The sequence below is a fragment of the Colletotrichum destructivum genome, chromosome 12 (genome assembly GCF_034447905.1).
Source record: "Colletotrichum destructivum chromosome 12, complete sequence".
Lineage (NCBI taxonomy): Eukaryota > Fungi > Ascomycota > Sordariomycetes > Glomerellales > Glomerellaceae > Colletotrichum > Colletotrichum destructivum.
Window position 1 is genome coordinate 712,816 of NC_085907.1, and position 14,895 is coordinate 727,710.

At 49.7% G+C, this 14,895-nt stretch overlaps 4 protein-coding genes across 4 annotated transcripts; 1 reads left to right on the plus strand and 3 right to left on the minus strand.

Moving 5' to 3' along the window:
• Positions 1 to 573: 573 nt before the first annotated feature.
• Positions 574 to 1,493, minus strand: CDEST_15601 (uncharacterized protein). Its single transcript, XM_062931756.1, has one exon. The coding sequence runs from the start codon at positions 1,219 to 1,221 to the stop codon at positions 811 to 813; it is 411 nt and encodes a 136-aa protein (XP_062787807.1). The 5' UTR covers positions 1,222 to 1,493; the 3' UTR covers positions 574 to 810.
• A 497-nt stretch (positions 1,494 to 1,990) lies between these two features.
• On the plus strand, positions 1,991 to 2,530 carry CDEST_15602 (Putative histidine phosphatase superfamily, clade-1; the record flags this gene model as incomplete). The annotated part of the gene is made up of 1 exon (XM_062931757.1): positions 1,991 to 2,530. The coding sequence occupies one exon, from the start codon at positions 1,991 to 1,993 to the stop codon at positions 2,528 to 2,530; it is 540 nt and encodes a 179-aa protein (XP_062787808.1).
• Positions 2,531 to 2,533: 3 nt separating this feature from the next.
• CDEST_15603 (Putative chromate transporter) lies at positions 2,534 to 4,504 on the minus strand (the record flags this gene model as incomplete). The annotated part of the gene is made up of 5 exons (XM_062931758.1): positions 2,534 to 3,797; positions 3,855 to 3,976; positions 4,035 to 4,082; positions 4,182 to 4,414; positions 4,471 to 4,504. 5 exons carry the CDS (start codon positions 4,502 to 4,504, stop codon positions 2,564 to 2,566), a joined length of 1,671 nt encoding a protein of 556 aa, XP_062787809.1. The 3' UTR covers positions 2,534 to 2,563.
• Positions 4,505 to 12,339: 7,835 nt separating this feature from the next.
• CDEST_15604 (uncharacterized protein) lies at positions 12,340 to 14,708 on the minus strand. Its single transcript, XM_062931759.1, has 5 exons — positions 13,997 to 14,708; positions 13,725 to 13,940; positions 13,462 to 13,667; positions 13,298 to 13,386; positions 12,340 to 13,035 (listed from the first exon to the last, which is right to left on the minus strand). The coding sequence occupies exons 1-5, from the start codon at positions 14,021 to 14,023 to the stop codon at positions 12,770 to 12,772; spliced, it is 804 nt and encodes a 267-aa protein (XP_062787810.1). The 5' UTR covers positions 14,024 to 14,708; the 3' UTR covers positions 12,340 to 12,769.
• Between the last annotated feature and the right edge of the window lie 187 nt (positions 14,709 to 14,895).

The following is a 14,895-nucleotide window of genomic DNA, read 5'->3' on the forward strand; positions in this document are numbered from 1 at the left end:
CCACTCTTAGCGTGCGCTGTTAGTGTAATGCTAAGGGTGGGCCCCAGTCCCCGCGGTTTGCCGCCGCACGCTGGGGTAGATTAGCTCTACGCTAATCAAACCCTTAACAACGCAAATTTTCCCCACGAATCGAGCCGACGATTATTCAACCTAACAACCCGCCGTCGACTCGATATCGCCTTCCGCAGGCTACATGAAGTCTTCAATTGACGAAGCAGAGGTTCCATCTAGCCTCCCGAAGGAGGCGGGTTCTTTCCTGGTGAAGCGGTACTCCCAGGCCCTATTTTACCACCATCGACCGACTCCTCGACTTCGCTCCCTCAGCACAATCCCCCATACGAACGAAGAATTCCCCTCGAAGAGTCACAGCTGTGTCTTTATCTGTCGTAGAGCCTGGCAGACTAGGACGGAGAGGAATAAGCTGTACCTCCTCTTACCGGTCATCGGACAGCCGCCTAACACCAACGAGACACTACGACCACGAAGAGCGCTCCGAAGCGCTATACTTATTTTCGGAAGAAGGAGCTATACAAGGAAGCCGTTTAAGTTGCCGTTGAACCGTGACCACTGACGGGAGGAGCTCGCAACACGGGGGACGGGTATGGTGAACTATCGCTAGGGTATATCGAGGGAAACCCTTGGCTAGGTCTGGGCAAAGGCTCAATTAAGTGTTAGGTGAAGCTAACCTGGAGGCCCATCGTATAGTGGTCACGGGCAAAAGGCTTGAAATTCTGTGCCAATAGGCTTGACTTGTAGGATATCTTTGGTAGCCCTACACGCCGGATGCCCCTCGGGAGGCCAGCCACGGCGTTAAAATTTACACACACACACACACCCCCACTCGACCTTCCAGCTTTTGAAACGCTTTCTCGACAGTATCGCGCTGAAAGTTCCGGAGTGCAGTTTCGCGATCAGGGACATCACAAATTCCAATTGACGTGGAGATGGAAAGACGTCTTCGGAGTAGAAATACTGACTCAGCGACCAGTTGATTCCTGATCTCCTCTTGCCGTGTTGCGACGTCGTCCCACGAGGTGATTCGTCGGGGGGGGGTTCGGCCGGTCGGATTGGTTGTGTCGACTTGCGTAGCCAAGGTGCGGTCAGCCACAGCCTGAATAGCGACACTGAGAGAATGGCAGGCTTCGAGATATTTCTGGATTGTCTGTGGTCGTGATGCTTCCGCGAGTCCTTCAACTTCGTTCTTGCGTCGTCGTTGCTCATTCTCGCGTCAAATTTGCTCTTTCCGAAATTGCCGACGTAGTTTGTTGATTTCGTCGTCCATAAATGGCAATCGGATCGTGAATCAGGTGTTAGAGGGGGAGCAACGCCCTTAGTGATAGGCGTCTATTGCCGCGATACTGGAATGGCTGCCGATATTTACCAAACGCACATCGTTGAGACAGCCAGCAGGAGGCAAAAGGTAAAAAACGGAAAATTCATCATCCTCAGGTTAGAGACCCATAACGTAAGGTCAGAATGTGACTTGACAACGTGGGTCCACGCTGATTGGCAAAAGATCCAAACTGAGAGAACCTGGGATACCCTCACTTAAGTAAAACTGACCCGATACGTTCATCACTTGCGTAAATCCACAGTTGGCCAGGCTGTTAGATAATCGATGTCGATTCGATGCAATACACCTGGGGTTCATTGATCAAAGAGTGATTGTTGTGCTTGATTGAGGGATTATCCCCATCCCGGTCGAAGCGGGGCTCTGTCTTGTATCTACCCGTTCTCACCGGCTCTTGCATATTGCAATTATGCGGATAAGCAAGTTTTGGCTCCCTTTTATCCGGACACACGCGTCAATCTAACAACTGCAGCATAATTAAACATTATTGTCTTGACTTCAGGAAGCATTCCACGACTCAATGCAAGACTGAGGAGCAAAAGAAATGCCGTCTACATCTACCTCGTCCGCCACGCCGAATCAGAGCACAACGTCTCAAAAGACTTCACACAGCGGGGTCCACCTCTTACTGCCACCGGCATGGCCCAGGCGTCGGCCCTGATAGAAAAATTCCCCAACCCCGCCTCTACTACTGTCGTACTCACGTCTCCTCTCACACGAACGCTGCAAACTACTATCGCCGGTTTCCCCCAAATAATTCGCAAAGGTGCGGTGGGTGCTACCCAGCTCATAATTGATCCAGACCTTCAGGAGCGCAGCGACCTCTCTTGTGTCACTGGTTCTAGCCGCGCTGTACTGGAGGCCTTTCCAGGCCTCGATTTCGGAGGATTGGTAAACGAATGGTTCATCAAGGAAGGATCGTACGCCGCAGATGATGTTGTGGTGGCGGAGCGTGCGCAACGATTCCGCGATAGATTGCGAGACATTGTTGCGGCACTCGCGAAGGACGGAGAAGAATCTGGCAAACGGCAAGAAAGGAACGTCGTCGTTGTCACTCATGGCATGTTCATGAAATCCCTGGCCGAAGACGAATCTATTGATCTCCCAAAAGCAGGATGGAAGTCTTTCACAATGGGCAATAGAGGGTATGGAAGAGCTGTACTTATTCCCTTGCAATGATTGAAGTAGTCGAGACACTGTTCTGATGCCAAGTTAAACCATGACAATCGCAAACCAAACAAGGCCTAGAATAGCACCCATAACGATAACAATCGGAGGGCTCACGCCAAAAGAGTAGCCAAAAACGAAGCTCGACGCCGTCACAACAACCCACCATGGCTCCTGAGCAAGACTCGTGCCTTGCTGGAAGCTTTCGTCAATGTATCCAATCTGCCATAGGCGGTAGACTGCAGTGTAGATGAGTCCGACAGCACCAGCATTAACGCCCCTAAGAAGGGACTTCACCCATCTTAGGCCACGGATAGCATTCCATATGCCCATCGTGCCATGTATCGTAATGAGACCCGGGGCAAAGATGCCAATGAATCCGAGTGTTGCCCCGGCAGCCGAGTTGTAACCACTGTTGATCGCAGTCAGGGAGCCGAGGTACACGGCGAAGTTGAAGTTAGGGCCTGGGAAGCTCTGCTGGATGGCGAGACCAATGAGAAAGTCCCTTGGGCTTACCCAACTTTCGGCAACGACGTATTCGCGAAGCAAGGGGATAACAACAGGTCCTCCGCCGAATATAATAGTTCCTGCGAGGTACATGTTTGCAAAGAAACTGAAAAGGTGCGACTTGGCGGGCAACACGCCACGGAGAATCATAACGACAACAAAAGTGACGAGGAAACCCCCAATTATGCCGAGGCCGAATGTCCACGAGAAATCGAGAGTCCGTTCACGCGGGACCACGCGTGGTCCTGATTCGGGGCCTGGACCCTCGTTCTCAGTCATTGGAAGGGTTTCCGTATCGTTTCCCCGACTTGGCCGGGTCCCTGCTCCATTCCGCTCTTTAGCAGGATCTGAAGTACCTGTGGCAGTGGCAGTGTTCTGGGACACAGACTGTGCCCGTGAAAGCTGGACAGATTCCGTCTCCTCTGGCAGGAGCCGTCTCCTGGGGTTCCTTATAGCGGTCAAAACGGCTTTGATGGGACTGTGAAGCCAGCGATAGTCGTGGACGATGGTTGTAATGCCGGCCAGGAATATTAGAAGGGGAAAGTACCATAGTGCATTGTATAGGATACCAGCTGCACCGCTGAGCAAGACGAGTACATGTGTTATTTTGTCGTTGATGGCTTTTTCTGATAATTGAACAGCGGCGACCGCAATGATGCCAACGGTTGAGGCGTTCAGGCCGGAGAGTAGGGCATAAACAGGGCCGGGGAGAGTATCCCCAATGTTCGAGACGCCAATGGAGAGGCCATACATTCCGAGGGCGCCGGGGAGGCTGAGGGGATACGTTAGCTCCGATGATACGATGTTTTGACGGGATATGGTTGCTAACCTCCAGATTAAAAAGCCTAGGAATGCAGGGAGGAAGCCGTCATGGATGAGGTTGATGCAATAATGCATCTTGGTGCTACCAGGACCAGAGAAGGCCTGGCATACACTGAATAGCTCTTGATACTATGTACTTGTAAGCGATATTGCATTTCTACGCCACTCGCCGAACACATGTGCTCACCACTTGCTCATCGATCCATAGCAACTTCAGGACGAATTTGTCATGGAACTAAAGGTGGTGAAGTGGGCAATGTCAGCGGTCATCCTGTCCAAGGATGAAGTTCACATCCCAATAGAAAGTCATCAGAAATACGACGATGCAACTCACGGTTTTGAAATGCACTGGAGGCCCTCCGAATGAGGTGAAACCAAGATAGTAGTTAGTCCTGATGGTGTTCCACAACTTGACCCCGAGGCCAACAGGCTGCCAGCCTCTCAAGTGTCGAATAATCATGCTGGCAACGGTGTGAGACCACAGTTGGCGCTTCTTTTTATCACAGCGGAACGTTGTGACGCGAGAATGAAAATTAATGGTACTCTGGGACAGGCGCGTCCTTACGTCTACCGGTATTTGTAAGAAATTAAAGCGACAATACTCGCTTGACCGGGCCACTCACTACCTACTCCGCTTGGTGCAGCTACACCAATCATTACTCTCCTACCGCGCACGTGGGATTGACTATCATCGACCGCGCTCATCATCCCAGTGCTGAATTCGTCTAAACCAATCAAAATGAGGTAGTGACATTGAGCTGAACGAAAGACTCACGTTCGGAAGAAGCCTATCTGTTTTGAAGATGCCACGCATGGGTGCATGCTGGCCGGGAAATTTTGGATCCACTTTACTCTTGTTTGATGCCCAATTGGGTGGTCTACATCAGGAGCATCACAACCGAAGACATGCTATCAGACCTGGACATTGCATATTTAACAGCTCGGATAACTAGTAGATGGAGAATAGATCTCGGCGTGCGTGTGGAAATGGTCAGGCCCATCCCAATACGTTCGTTACAACGATTGTTACATTACGCTTATGGGATAATATGGCCTTATCCCATCGGGTGCGGATGGACGCCATTTTCGCCAAGCCCCAAAATACCCACTACGTATCCACTATTACCCCGCATTTAAACGGGTACTTTGATGGTACGTCATTCATCCCTATGCTCTGTTACCTATTATCACCACTATTACTACCAATTTAATTGATGCTGTAATGTCTTCTAATGATTCTGATTCTGATGCTTCTATTACTTCTGTACGCAGCTGTATAGTAGTTGAGGTCCTTCCAGAAGACCTTACTGCTGCCTGCAATACAGACTGTACGCCTGAGCGCTGTGACGCAGCAACAGTCCGGCCCTGCGAACCTCCGGCTACCGAGCATGGTCTTCCGGGCTCCTTCCGGCCCTTTAACGTGCCGGCCCGGGCCCAGGAGGTACGGGAGCTGCCGGAAAGCCCGCTTGACCTATTCATGCAATACGTTCCGCAGGGCCTCGTGGAGCAGTGGGCCCAGTGGACGAATGCGGCACCGCTGTTTAGGGAGGAGGGCCCTAGGGCTAGACGGGCTAGAGTATATGAGTGGAGGAAGACTTCAGCAGACGAGATCTACCTCTTCCTAGGGATCCTATTATATAACAACCCGACCCCACAACCGAACCACCCCCACATCCGAACCACCCGAAAATGCCGCATCCATCCCCTTCCATCAACTTCATCACCTTTTTCAAACTATCACAACATTTTCCATTCTTAACCAAATAATGTCATTTTTCAAGAATATCTTCTTCAACACATTATGAAGCAATACACGGAAGATGAGCTCCAACGGGCACTTCGTGATGTGGCAGATAGTTACAGTATCCGCCAGGCTGCTCGTAAATGGGGTATACCATACGCAACCCTTCGACATCGATTCCACGGCAGGCAGAGCAAAAATGCTGCCTATATTCATATGCAGCATTTATCTCAGGCCCAGGAGGATAAACTGGCTGCTTATATATTAACCCAAGAAGCCCTTGGCAGGCCTCTTACTCATCAACAAGAAAAAGGACTGGCAGAGCGTATGATGGGTAATCATCAACATATAGGGAAGCGATGGATACGCCGATTTCTACGGCGTAACCCATCTATTCAAACCAAGCGATCTAGGGCAATAGATGCCAAGCGATGGAGGTCCCATTCGCCTGAGGTTATCCAGCAATTCCTCCAGCGACTGGATAACCCAGCAGTCAAGGATATCCATCCTTCTAACCGCTGGAATATGGATGAAACCGGTATAATGGAGGGTAAGGGAGTTAATGGGCTAGTGCTGGGCTCTGCGGCATCGCGGCAGATACAAAAGAAACAGCCAGGATCCCGTCAGTGGATAACCCTGATCGAATGCATCAATGCCACTGGGACCTCCTTAGATCCCCTAGTTATATATAAGGGAAAATCCCTACAGGCCCAGTGGTTCCCAGACAATAACCACTATCGATATACCCAGTGGCAGTTCAAGGCATCAGAAAACGGCTGGACGAACGACGAGACTGCCCTGGCGTGGCTGAAGGAGGTCTTTATCCCAAGGACTATGCCCAGCGAACCAGGGGCAACTAGACTGCTGGTTCTAGATGGGCATCACAGCCATGTAACCGATGCCTTTATGTTGGAATGCTTTATCCATCATATCTATCTATTATATCTACCGCCGCACTCGTCTGCTGTCCTTCAGCCTCTAGATGTGGCTGTCTTCAGCCCACTGAAGCTGGCCTATCGTAAGGCAGTTGGATCTCTTGATGACTGGATAAGTGATTCAACTATAGCTGGAAAAAGGGCATTTCTAGACTGTTATTTCCAGGCCCGCGAAGCATCTATCACGACCAAAAACATCAGAAGTGGCTGGAAATGGGCTGGGTTATGGCCAGTCTCTGTACGTCGCCCTCTATCTAACTCTATGGTATCTACAGCATCATCCAGCCATCAGACCAGCCAGCAAGCTGATCAAATAAGCAGCCAGCAGTGGGATAAAGCTGTATCTATCGTTCCATGGCCAACACCTCATCGGTCTGCTGACCTACAGCATCAATTACATCTATTGGGTCAACTATGTAAGGATAGGTTGGATACCCATACTATTCGTCACCTATTTAGAAAAGTGCAAAAGGGGTTTGATAACCAGGCATTTCAATTGACTATTCTAGAGGGGGAAAATAATACACTGAAATCCCTGCTGGATGAACAGCGTCACCGAAGGAGGAAAAAGGTCCCTATATCCCCTAACCGGACTTTCGCAAGTATATGGGATATCCAGCGGGCGCAAAGGCCGCCTAGCGACGATACGGATACAACAGACGTATTCAGCGTATCCGAATTATCTAGTGAAGCCGAAAGTTGCATATGGGTGGGAGGTAAACCTGTTGAAATAGCTGGTGATAGTATGAGTGATGGCAGGTGATGGAGGTGGTTCGGATGTGGGGGTGGTTCGGTTGTGGGGTCGGGTTGTTATAGGGATTCATAGGGAATCTAGATTATCAACCTACTGGTCGACCCAGCAGCAAAAGGAGGATCCTATCCACCTATTTACGCGGTTTATATCCCGGGACCGTTTCCAACTACTACTCCAGCGACTACGGATATTCAACACTGCTGAATTCCAGCCCAGCCAGCCAGCCCAGCCCAGCCAGGGCCGGGGTCGGGGCCGGGGTCAGACCCAAGATCAAATGCCAGATGTATACCGGAAGGTTAACCAGTGGTCATCCCACATCCAAGAGACTGGGGATTCCCTTTATATACCTGGTTCAGACCTTACAGTTGACGAGGCTATGGTCCGATTTACAGGTCGATCTCTTGAGACAACAACGATTCCAACGAAACCTATCCCAACTGGCTATAAGATCTGGATCCTTGCCCAGTCTGGCTACTGTGTACGGTGGCTGTGGCACGTCCATGGAAAGGGCCCATACGCATTAGTCCCCCAGGCCCAGCCCGCCCAGCCTAGCCCAGCTCAGCCTGGGTGGGCAGCCCGGTCGACTGGGACAGCTGCTGGAAAGCTGGCTCTATTGACACCAACGCAGCAGGTAGTAACTACCCTTATCTCCCTACTTCCAGCTGCAGCCTACCACGTCTTTCTTGACAACCTCTTTGCCTCTATAAGTCAACATACCCACATCTGGCCCCCCCCCACATCTGGCCCCCCCAAAAATGAAGCCATCTCCAACATCACCACCATTTTCACTTAATTACTGCCCTCTTCTAGATGCCACTACAATACAGTCTTCAGCTTCACTAGGTAAATCAGACTCGCTGGATTCACCTGCAGTATCCTCTTTTTCACCAGCCTCAACCTGCGCCTTCTGCACGTCTGAGATGGTGGCAAACTTAGTGTTAGGATCCAGCTGGACTGCCTTCCTTTTCCTTACTGCAGTGTTGGCTACTTGGGCCTGCAGAAGCTCCAGCTTTTGCTGGGCAGTTGCCAGCTCATATGCCTTTTCACTGAACCCTTTTTTCACCTTCATGAAAAGGAGGCGTTGAGTACTGGCGTCATTATCCAGCTCTGTGAATAGCTTCAGTTGGCCAGCCAGATCCTTCATCTTCCTTGGCGTCGACCACACCACTGCAGATGACGCAGATGCCCATCCCTCAGCTTCCTTGCCTCCAGACTGCCCTTTGCAGGCCTGATCTAATGGCCCTGGTGTTGATGGGAGCAGTAATGAGCTCATAAGAGGCTTCGCCATAGAGACAGGCCATAGTCCAGTCCATTTCCATCCACTCTTGATGTTCTGCATCGTCAGGCCTGCCAGACGAGCCTTCTGATAACAGCCTATAAAGTTCCTCTTGCCTACAATAGTAGAGTCATTCCACTGACTGAGGTATCCAAGCTCCTTCCTATAGGCTGCCTTTACAGGGCTGAAGACTGACTGGTCAAGTGGCTGGAGGACATGGGAGGTGTGTGGTGGCAAGAACAATAGGTGGATGTTATTAATATAGCAGAGCCACATAAATTCCGTCGTTGTGTGACTCCCATGGCCATCAACAACCAGCAGTCTGGCCTCCTCCTTGCCCTCCTTGCCCTGGGAGACAGTCTGAGGGATGAAGACCTTCTGCAGCCATTCAACTGCAGTGTCGTCTGTAGTCCATCCATTCTCTGTTGCAGTGAACTGCCATCCTTCATAAGGGCCAAGGTCTAGAGGAAACCACTGCTGCTGGACTGTCTTGCCCTTATATATGATGAGGGGATCAAGGGCATGGCCCAGGGCAGAGATGCATTCGATGATGGATACCCATGCCCTTGATCCAGGCTGTTTCTTGCGGACAGACTTCGTCTCAGACATGCCCAGCACCAGCCCATTAGATCCTTGGCCCTCAAGGATACCAGTCTCATCCATGTTGTATCTATTGGCTGGTTTAATGCCCTTGATCTCTGGTATGGCGAGGAGTTTGAACCAGTCCCTGATGACCTCAGTAGATGCCCCATTAACACGTCTTGAATCTATAGGGCGACTTCTCTGCACCTTGACTGATGGATTTCTCTTCAGGAAGGCTTGGATCCATCCCTTTCCTATAGGCTCTGTGTCCCCTATAGCATGAAGGATCCTTCCTGCGAATACCCTCACTTGTTGATGAGTTGGGGCAAGGCCAAGGGCATGCTGGATTCGCACCCATTCAGCCAGCTTAGCCTCCTGATCTGGGGATAACCTCTGGAGGTCACAGAAGGCAGCTGTCCTTGCTTGGACACCTTGGAGTCGATGACGAAGTGTTGACCTTGGGATCCCCCATTCAGATGATGCCTTGTGAATAGACTGGCCATTGGCGACGGCATCTAAGGCCTGTTTGACCTCATACTCGGTGTATTTGCCCGTAAGGACTATAAAAGGATATGTAGAAAAAATGAAGTCATTTGGTTAAAAACTGTAAATGTTGTGATGTGGTGAAGTTGGTGAAAATAGGAGGCTGGTGATGGTGATGAGGCATTTTTGGGGGGGCCAGATGTGGGGGGGGGGCCAGATGTGGGTATGTTGACTTACGTCTCTTTCGTACCCTACAGAACCAACAGGTTGGAGCTTCCGGTACCTGCCGGAAGGATAGTGGGATAGATGAGATCCTAGTCGCTGAGAAAGAGACTGAAGGACGGGGTATCCCCTGGGGCGAAGTACACTGTATCCCTACTTTAGATGGGGAGGTAAACTGCCAGCCCGGCCGGCCCAGCCTACTTACCTACCTACCTAACTAGTAAATAGGTCAGCCAATTCACCTGGAAGGATAATGCCCTCGTACTCTTCCTGTCAACTGTCTTCCAGGACGGCCAGGAAGTTATCCGTAGCCGCCGCCGCCCAGCTGGGGATTCCGCTGCCAAGAGGGCTGCCCGACAAGTCTTTGACCCAGACGTACGTAAGGATCTAGCAGTCCCTAGGGCAATCGATGAATACAACCACAAGATGAATGGGGTTGATGTAAGTGACCAGATGAGGTCATATTATCAATACAGCCACCCAATTCGCCGAGGGGGCTGGCAGTCAATTGCCTGGAATTTCCTGCTGGAAGTGGTAGTTGTGGATAGCTTCCTGCTACAGCTCTGGGGCAACCCTAGGTGGCAGAAGGTGAAAACCCACTACCAATGGCGGCAGCTGCTTGCAGCCCAGCTTATCCAGCAGTTTGGCCCATTAGCAGGCGGGCGAAGACTTTCACGACCTAGGCGGGCTACAGACAAAAGAAATACCTCTATTCCATGGGAAAAGCATAGGAAGGGTTCAAGGAAGGTTAATTCGCCTTGTTCTTATTGTGGTAGTAGGAAGCGGCAGCCTCTAGGCGAGGTATCTAGGAATACCTTCACTCGAAGGACAACACGAAAGGGCTGCTTAGACTGTAATGTACCGTTATGTATTGATAGAAATTGCTGGTACCTCTGGCACACCCAAAATCTATAGAGACCGGAGGTACTAGAGATCTATTGGTTAACTCAAAGGGTTTCCAGGCCCTTATTGGCTCTACCCCGCCCTTGGCGAAAATGGCGTCCATCCGCACCCGATGGGATAAGCATGACCAAGTTTGCCAAGGATACGCCAGTGTAAGGGGTTTTCCACTCACTAGATAGATAGTCGGGCTATTTTCTGGTCGTTCTTTCTTCATACCCATCAATACATCCATCCTATTGACCCCCCACTTGACGATCGCTGCCCAACAGAAATGTATCGTCCGACCCACGCTCCCCCACCTTGTTTTCTTTTTATTAGGGTAATGCACATGCTTTCTGACGGTTAGTCAGGGTGGCCAGCGGAATATGCATATATGAGTGAGCAGAAAAGAGTGTCTTATTCGTGCTAAAGAGTGGATGGTATCACCACAGGCTTGTGGGCCTAATGCTATCCTAATAAGTGTTACAGAGCTAGGGCCAGGTGGAAATGACAGGCTGGCCTGTTTAAGTACAGTCAGACCATCCTGGATGGGTTATGTCCATGACTCGCATAGAAGCATGCATGGATTCTGTCACTTTCCCTGCCCCCTTCCCCTACTTGACGCCCCGTTCAGCCGCTACTGCATTCAGCAATGGCTCCGACCTTTAATCCTGTTTCTCCCGAGTAATCATTTGTTTTCCCTGAATCCCCTTCCGTGAATTATCTCTAGCCCCCCATCAGTTCGAGGTGAAAAGGGAGAGAGAAATTGACACGGTCAAAATGCAAACATACTCGCTCTCTCCCGGGTATATTGAACCCAGCTTTCGTCCTTCATACGTCCTGTCATCGATGTTTCTCTAGCCTGTCGTCTCCAATGCTCAAGAGCGCCCTGAGTCGATTATCGTTACTCAGTTAGGACATGTCATTACCTTCCCCTACTCCATCTTCGTACAAGCCAGGCTCCGGTTGTGGTTCTGCTCCTCTCCGCTCCCCTACACGTCTTCCCTCTGATTAGTCTCGGACTTATTCACAATCCTCTCCCATCCTCCAAGTCGACATAGACAAAAGACGTACATCACAACTACAGTTTGCAACCTCATCGACCACCTTGCCATTAGACAATTTTTCTTTCGAGGTTGGATCATCGATTGCTCTGGCTGTCTTTTTGCTCGGTATCACTCTTCTCGTCTTCATCGTACTGAAGACTTCATTACTCTTGCTATGTTGCCTTCCGCTTTTTAAGTTGCCGCATCCTTTGATACCGCCGGGCCCCCGCACACATTTTACAGACAACCTTGAAAGTCAACCTCGACCACGGCGCTTTCCTTACGTCTCCTAGTTACCGAGGACCGATGGCGTACAACCACTCTAGCGGTACTTCCGCTGGCTGGGCCGATCAGTATGCGCGGGATGGCCACCAATTCACTGGTCGGCCAGGGGCTTCGCAGCTCAGCAGCGCTGTCTTTCAACCATGCCAAGAGTTCCAGTTCGATATTTTCGAGTGGCATTTCAAATTCCAGTCATGTCTCCGCTATTTCTGGTACTAGCAGAGACATGACCGGTATTCGAAATACCACTCGAAGACATCGAACTGAAACTCCTGCCATGGTTGAAAGGCAGTGCTATTGAACTTCGAAGAATTTGGTTGACCAATAAAATGGTGACTTCCCTGTACATAATTACTAGTCGGCCTGGCCAGCGAAAGTGTTATTAGGACAGTCGTATGTCATTAGTCCTCCGTAGAGTATGAAGGACTGTTGTGGGATAAGCACCGTGGTCAAAGTAGACTCCCGAGGTTGTTTGTGGAACGCGTGCGTGTAATTACTTCACACCTGCAGCCTTGACTACGGCCCAGGCCCTAGGCAACCTCATCAAGCTGCTATTGGACCACCATTTGCCTTCCGTCGCGTATAGATGATCCTCCTCTAGTCGGAACTGTTTGTTCTTTGAGGCTATTCGTGATCGCCTTAGTGCTGTCTGAAGGCTTCGCTTGAAAACTTATCGTGGTTGGCAGCTGTAAGCATACCTCTCTTCACGAATCAAATCATCACACCAACCCTGTCCTCGTGTTGCACCCATCCAAGGGCTTATTGACGGATATAAGAGCCCCTTCGCTGCCTTTGACGCTACCAGACGTACCATATGCTTGTTGGTTTTGTTGTTGTGTGCCATGGAGCGGTCGCTTGTTGCGGGATTGTGACCTGTTACGGGAGCATCTACTCCAGCCAACGGAAAAAAAGCCGAGCAATGGGCGCAATGCTGGTAGCGCAATGACAGTGATCTGGGTGGCGATTTCTGTTGACCCAACGAGATCTACCATGAATTAGTTTTATCTGAAATTGAAAGCCATGCAGAGGGGTCATTTTTACAAGTAGAATAGTCCCAAATAGATCTCACGGTTAGGATAAACCTAACAATGCTAGTAAAGACCGTGGCTATCCCAAGGAGGAAGATGCAAAACAAGGCTCTTCTATCTTTTGTTTGCAGAGCTTTTAATCTAAGTATTGGAAACGGTAGTGCGAAGACTTAATCATCATGTCAGTATCAAATGTCTGTACAGGGATTTAACACTTACCGAACAGCTCGGAAATAATACCAATTGACCAGGCAACGTACATGGGCTCCGAACTATTAACCAATGTACAAGTGGCGTTCGCATCAGACCTAAAAAGAAGTCAGAAACAACCCAAGAACGGCTGTTACGTAAAAATAGCAAGGAAGCTAATAAGAATAACACACCAATTTCTAGATACATCAGTGCCACACCAGAATATGTCCATAAATAGGGTTGCAATAAACGCACAAGTGGCGTAGGCCGTAACGAGGTAGAGACACAATCGTAACCTCTTTTCGGATTCAGAGAAAAGCTCATTGTAAAAGGCTAATAGACTGAACCGTGGGAAGTAAAAGCCTAGATCGAAGACGACTGAACTGGCGAATTTCCACTGCTCAATCGATTAGTATATAATCTAAGGTAGTAGATATAACAGGGGCATAGCTACTTTTGCAAATCCTTCATCGTAGTACTCCTCAACGAACGCGCTTTTACCTATCGATAATGTATAGGTATCACCAACGACAAGGATAAGAAAGAACAAGAGAGAGATTAGGAGAAAGACATCGGATAGCCAAAATGACCATATCTTCTTCCACGTGCGTACTGCCAATCGAGCAGATATAATGACGAAGCAAAGAGCGAGAAGTATCCACTCCCCAGTCTAGATAGGTTGTTAATAGCCAGTTGTGTTTGTTGGCAAAGATATTGATAGCTTACTAGGAAGTCTCTGCTGTTGATTCCCATGTTGCACAACGGCCAAATATGATAGCATTGAGTCCAACAACGTTTTAAAGATAATTGTAGTGAACGACAAAGATCGTAGTAAAAATATACCGAGAATGAAACAGATTTGTTGAATGGCTTCAGAGTTTGGTTGGAATCAGGAAAAGAGGTCTTGGATGTGATTAGGGGGTAAAAAGTGGAACGCCAGGGAACGACCAATTTTCGAAGATCAGGGAAGGAATGGATTTTGCGGCAATGCTTAATAGCACTCCGAGATGCGATGGTCCCCAGAGTTTTGTTCGCTATTCTTTATTCAAGCTTCTAGTAGGAGAGTCAGATATTTCCGCATTTGTCAAGGGAAGCCAATTAAGCTTTCGACCGCTCAGCACTGCCAGGTGCTCCTTGCCGTTTTCAAGAAAATCATGCCCATAAGCACGGATCACTGGTTGCAAAATTTGTGAGGTAAGTATGTGGCTTGTGGGGCTTGATCGTTCTGGAATCAGCTACAGCCCAAGCCACCAATTCCAAACTGCATCACTGGCTTTTGAGTTTTGATTCCCTTCTCTCGCGGCTTGAAGCAGAGTGCTGAAGAAAGGCGGTATGGCTCATACTTCGCGGGCGGACACGTGACAGTGGGCCTCGGCAGCACAGGTACGAAAGTTCCCTGCTAGAGGAGTGCGCATCATCATACTGAACTAGTCCTCACCTGGCGGTAGTACAGCTTCCACCCGAGAAAGCCGGAAATGGAGTCGTCTAGAATGGAGGCCCACGTAATGACGCAGTCCAATTTAAGCCTAGTCGTTTTCGGAGCGCATGTGTAACATGATCGAAACGGACTGCAATACTTTTCCTGCTGTTACGGTCAACCGCGATGGCATGCCTCTTTTGCAGAA